We start from the raw sequence: 6,000 nt of genomic DNA on the forward strand, positions 1-6,000 counted from the left end.
TACAAACTTGTAAAATATCTACCAAAGCTTTAAAAAATATCATTCCAGGAATTGTAGTTTATATTATTTCTCATAAGACAACAGTATAGATTGATATTTGAGTAAATGAGTATTAAGCAAGTTTTAATGTATGTTCAGGGGTGAAATTCAGCAGATTCTGGAGAACCAGTAGCAGAAATTTTATGTAGTTCGGAGAACTGGCAAATACCACCTCTGGCTGGCGCCAGAGTGGGGTGGGAATGGAGATTTTGCAGTATCCTTCCCTGCCACGCCCACCAAACCACACCATGCCCACCAAGCCACGCCCACAGAACTGGTAGTAAAAAAAATTTGAATTCCACCACTGTGTACGTTCCAAGAAAAACTTGTATGAGGCACAGTGCAGCTGGTCTGTAATGAGCCAGCCAAATGTTATAATGAAAAAAAAGGTTGATTGACTAAGCTTAATGCATTGTAAGCCGCCCTGAGTCTCCAGAGGAGGGTGGCATATAAATCAAATTAAAAAAAAAAAAAGATGAGGTTTTTTTCCTTAATCTTTGGACAACCACCAAAATTAATAACTTTGGGTAAGCATTTCAAAATCAGTCATGAGACTCATTGCTTGAAATGCTGGCTGTTCTTTGTAGGTCTTTCAGATTTTAATAAAACAGCCAGTGGGGAAAGAAGAAATTCTACCTCGGAAAGTTAAAATAAAAGCAAGGAAGAAAATATATAATCTTTTTTTTTTTTAATTTGCAGATCCATTATAATGAATTTATTCCACTTTTTGAGAAGCAGTACTCAGAATATTCTTGGAAAACTGTTGAAGTAAGTTACTCTTGATTTAATTTTTTTTCTCACCTTCCATTTGTTATAAATCACTTAAAATCTAATTGGAATAAAAAAAATTAATTGAGATTTTTAAAAGTAATAAAAAAATAAGCAAAAGTTAACTTTTAATTGTTATTTCAACTTTAACCACAAGAGGGAGCAAAAGTCCCATTTTAAAAGAAGGGACCCAAATGATGCAGCATTGAAAAGATCCTTTAAAAAATTAATGTAAAAGGACTCTTTAAAGAAAGAAGGATCCCCAGGCTTCAAAATTAGAAAAAAGGCCAAAAAATAAGTCCATACCTTAAAACTGCAAGAAGAAAAACATAGTCTCAAAAAAAAAAAATTAATTGTCAAAAGTCAGCTGGAACGTGTTTATGTGATCCTGTGATGCTCCAGCTGTCTCAAATACATGCTTGGTTGCCAAGCTCCTGAATCGTGATCATGTGACTATGGGGATCCTGTGTCCTCACAAGTGCAAGGACCAATCAGAACGTCGAATAGTTGCTAAATGAATGGTCATAAGTCAAGGGCCATGGGTACTGCTCATTCAGTGCCATCGTAAGTTTGAATAGTTGTTGAACGAATGGTCAATTAAAGAAAGACCACCTGTATTTCCCAAAATGGACCCATTCTTTCGGTTTGTACAGTTGGAGTGATAATACACATTAAGTTTCGCTCCATATGTACAAGATCTCATTGATTCGATGGCTTCCCAAGTGGAGATGTTATTGCTACCCTACACAGTCTGTGCTGTTTTAAAGACAACTATTTTTTTTATCTAAAACAGCTTTATTAATAATTTGGGGGGAGAAGAGGAGGTTAATGGGGCACATACTAAAAAAACCACAGGATGGGCTATTTCTTGCTTCAGATACCCTCTACTTCAGCATTAGCAGAAGTTTTGGGTTCCAGCACTCCTAATCCCCACTTTGAATGGGCAGAAGTCTTGCTGGTTGGAGCTCTCTGGAAATCTTGCAGGAGAAGTTCATGCCAAGGATGTTAGAATAGAATAGAATAATAGAGTTCGAAGGGACCTTGGAGGTCTTCTAGTCCAACCCCCTGCTTGGGCAGGAAGCCCTATACCCATGATGGAGAACCTATGGTACACGGAGCCATCTCTGCGGGCATGCGAGCCGACGCCAAGGCCAGCTCCACCACGCATGCCCGCGCGCCTCCTATCGGCCATTTTCAGGTCTCTGCTGGGAGGCGCGTGCGCACATGCACAGGGCTGGGGGATCACGTACGCATGTGCAGGGGGTTGGGAGTTGCGCGCACATGCATGGATGGGTGTGTGTGTGGGGTGTGGCGTTCCCCCATGCCCCATTTTTGGTCCCAGGAGGCTCTAGGGAGGCCTGCTAGCACCAAAACGGGGGTTGCATGTGCATGCGCGGGAGGGCAAGTGGAGCACGGGGGGGAGCGTGCACATGCACGGGGGCGGGGCCTGTGGGAGACATTGAATTATGGATGTCTGCACATGCGCTGTTGCACACGCTTTAGGCACCGAGGAAAAAAAGGTTTGCCATCACTGCCCTATACCATTTTAGACGTTTGGTTATCCAATCTCTTCTTTAAAACTTCCAGTGTTGGAGAATTCACAACTTCTGGAGGCCAGTTGGTAACTTGCCCTTTTGCGAAAGCCAACGCGCAGACATCCATCCTTTCTCAAAGTCACGTTTTAACAGCTCTTGATTTTTAAAAATGAGAAAAGTGCCCAGGTGCACCAACATCTGCATTTCTTGTTGTCCTTAGGAAGATATCTTTAAGGCGTTTGTTGAGTTATTCCGAGCAGCTTGTGCCAAACCGGCACCCCTTGGCATCTGTGATTATCCGTCCTCACGAGCTATCTATGCCATTGACCTGATGCTGAAATGGGAATCATCTGGTAACGGTGAGTCTTAGCGCCTGTTTGATTTTACCCACAGGCAGTTTGGGGACTGTTTTGAAACTCAGCAAAGTCTCATGTAAAAAAAAAGCTGGAATAGAATCCCAACCATCTGGGCGGGAGTTTTATCCCTGTTATTAGTAGGTGGTATAGTATTGTTGCAGATTGGGGTGGTGGGAACAGAGACAAAACCCTTTGTGATTGTGTTTTTTTAATGGGATTCGGTGGCCTGTGGTTCTTTTTTGCCCCCTCCGCCAAAAAGCTGCTTTTAAGTTTTCTTTTGGAATGGCATCACGTTGCTTAAGAAATTAATTTTAAAAGAGGCAGTTTTTCTTTCCTTTTTTTTTCTTTTGTTCATAAAGTGTGACATTTTTGGAATGGAATTTCTTTAAACGGGTGTAAAAGATTGCATGCAGGAATAGTGTTTTCATTGACCTTCATTGCTGCATTGAAAAGGGACTGCAGGGACTGCCCACCCTTTCTCTTAGGCACCCCAAATGACTGGCACTGTGGATGTAGAAGTGTTTCAAGTTTGAGCCCTGGGTTGGTATTTCAAGCTTAAAACACTTCTAACACCTATTTGCTAAGATGTCAGAGAAATTCCTTCTTCTTAACTAGCCTTCCTATACAGGTAGTCAAAAGGGACGTTGTGGCTCAGTGGCTAAGAAGCTGCGTTTGTCGATCGAAAGGTTGGCAGTTCAGTGGTTCGAATCCCTAGTGCCGGGTAACGGCTCCCGTTAGTTGTCCCAGCTTCTGCCACGTAAAAAATGAAGTAGAAAAATAGGGACCACCTTTGGTGGGAAGGTAACAGCGTTCCGTGCACCTTTGGCATTTAGTCATGCCGGCCACATGACCATGGAGACGTCTTCGGACAGCGCTGGCTCTTCGGCTTTGAAACAGACATGAGCACCGCCCCCTAGAGTCGGGAACGACTAGCACGTATCTGCGAGGGGAACCTTTACCTTTACCTTTTTACAGGTAGTCCTTCGCTTACAACCACAATTGAGCCCAAAGTTTTTGTTGTTAAACGAGACATTTGTTAAGTGAGTGTTACCCCATTTTGTGACCTTTCTTGCCACAGTTGTTAAGTGAATCACTCCAGTTGATCAGTTATTAACCCAGTTGTTAAATGAATCTGGCTTCTCCATTGACTTTGCTTGTCAGAAAGTCGCAAAAGGTGATCACGTGACCTTGGGGTCATCAATATGAACCAGTTGCCAAGCGTCTGAATTTTGATCACATGACCATGGGGATGCTGCAAAGGCCATTTAAATGATTTTAAATGATTTTAAATTCGTTTGTCTTTTTAAATTTTGGGCCAAATTGAGATATTTCCTTTTAATCTGTTTTTAATCTATGTATTATGTATTTATGTGTTTTTACTTGGCTGTACACCGCCCTGAGTCCCTAGGGAGAAGGACGGTATATAAATTTGAAGTAAAATAAAATAAAAATAAAATCTCTGTGAAAAACGGTCATAAGTCACGTTTTTCAGTGCCGGTGTAACTTTGAATGGTCATTAAACAAACTGTTGTAAGTGGAGGACTACCTGTAACATGAATGATTGAAGTAGCCATTGTGGTGTTAAATATTAGGGCTATTGCAGGGATGCCAAACTGGCGGCCCGGGGGCCCACGTTCCTACCCAACCTCCTCAATGTCCGAGTCTGCTGCCAGCTCTGCTGGCCACTGGCGGGCCACAACACTGCCTGGATGCATCACACACAGGCCACACCTACCCCAGCTCCACGAATGGGAAAAAAGTTGCAAAACTTCATGTGACGACAACCTGATGCAGCAAGTTTGACACCCGTGAGCTATTGCAATTTAGGGAAAGGCATTTTCTGTTCTAGGAAAAATGGAATGGAGGGGAAAGGATTCCTTCTGCAGCTCTGAGAGGAGAGGAGGGCCTGGAGGAAAATCAATTGGGGGGCCTTCCTTCCTCAGTGAATTGCACAGGAAAGCTTCATCTTCTGGCAACTGGGCCGTTTCTGCTTGCTTTTCCTTTTCCTTTTTTTTTTTTTTATAGTTCACCTGGTATTTTTGTACTTCTCTGTCTTCCAGGAAAGCAACATATGCTGCCCCAGATTCTAGAGGTGAATTTCAACCCTGATTGTGAGAGAGCATGCAAATACCATCCATCATTCTTCAACGATGTTTTCTGCACTCTGTTTTTGGACGAGCCCAACAACTGCCATGTGACGTCTATTGTTTAGGTCCACATAGCATCATTTGGTATTGAAGAATGGTATATTTCAGTTCTATGAGCTGCTTTGTGCAAATATTTTTTCCTATAGCATCTGTCAGAACAAAATGTCCCTTGTGTCATATAGAAGATATGCGTAATTTACATGCAAGAAGTAGTTTTGCTTTTGATCAGATTCGCATCAGTCTGCTGAATTTGTCAAACAAAGTATGCGTTTATATATGTTGAAGATCACGGAGATTTAGTTGCAAATCGATTTCTTTTTTTCTTTTCTTTTCTTTCTTTTTTCTCTTTTTGCTATAATTAGCATGTTTTTAATTTTTTCTATGGAAGTATATCTGTATAGCGTTTTTCAGCCTGCTTTACTTTCTTGATCTACTGCATTTGATGTCATTGAAGCCGTTATTTTATCCAACAGAATTATGTTCTCACCTACTCCCTTTAAGATGCTTTGCTTAAATAATAATAATATGGAACAATCATTTCAAAAGCTTCAGCTGGCTCGTATGACCAGTGATATTTCAATTTTTTTTAATAAACAATTATCAGCAAAGTATGAATAGTTTGACTTTGATGTCACATCCAACATTTGAATTTCAAGACAAAGATGAGGTAGGAAAAGCCAGACGTGGTTCTTTGTACCACAGATGTTTCTTTGGGATGTTTCCATTAGGATGAAAGATTCAAACCATAGCTCAGTTACCATGCCAATCATTTTTTAAAAAATATTTTGAAATATTAAATATATGCATGTCTACCCATCAGCTTTTAATTAATGCCAGTAAGAGCCAGTCCTTTTCATGTTCTTTACAGTTCTTTCAGGACTATTTGGGGGAGTTAAAAAAAAAAAAGGCTTGTTATCATGCTTGGTCTGCTTTGCAATTGGTAAAGCACAAATCCTTTAAAATAATCTGAATTTATTTATTTATTTATTTATTTATTTATTTATTTATTTATTTATTTTAAATTTATATACCGCCCTTCTCCCTGAGGACTCAGGGCAGTGTACAGCCAGAATTAAAAAACATAAAATACAAATATTAAAAAACAATTAAAATATATATAAATTTGGCCCAAAATTAAAAATACAAACCAATTAA

At 40.4% G+C, this 6,000-nt stretch overlaps 1 protein-coding gene across 1 annotated transcript in view; it reads left to right on the plus strand.

The window, feature by feature from the left end:
- Positions 1-5,456, plus strand: part of TTLL12 (tubulin tyrosine ligase like 12) — a 28,492-nt gene extending 23,036 nt beyond the window's left edge. Inside the window, exons 12-14 of the mRNA XM_070947674.1 lie at positions 739-807; positions 2,563-2,701; positions 4,759-5,456. Coding sequence (XP_070803775.1) covers positions 739-807; positions 2,563-2,701; positions 4,759-4,910 — 360 coding nt within the window. The 3' untranslated portion in view covers positions 4,911-5,456. The remainder of the gene's footprint in view (positions 1-738; positions 808-2,562; positions 2,702-4,758) is intronic.
- The last annotated feature ends 544 nt before the right edge of the window (positions 5,457-6,000 follow it).

The sequence above is a fragment of the Pituophis catenifer genome, unplaced genomic scaffold (assembly GCF_029215685.1).
Source record: "Pituophis catenifer annectens isolate HBS135680 unplaced genomic scaffold, rPitCat1.0.hap2 SCAF_7, whole genome shotgun sequence".
In the NCBI taxonomy this organism is placed as follows: Eukaryota; Metazoa; Chordata; class Lepidosauria; order Squamata; family Colubridae; genus Pituophis; species Pituophis catenifer.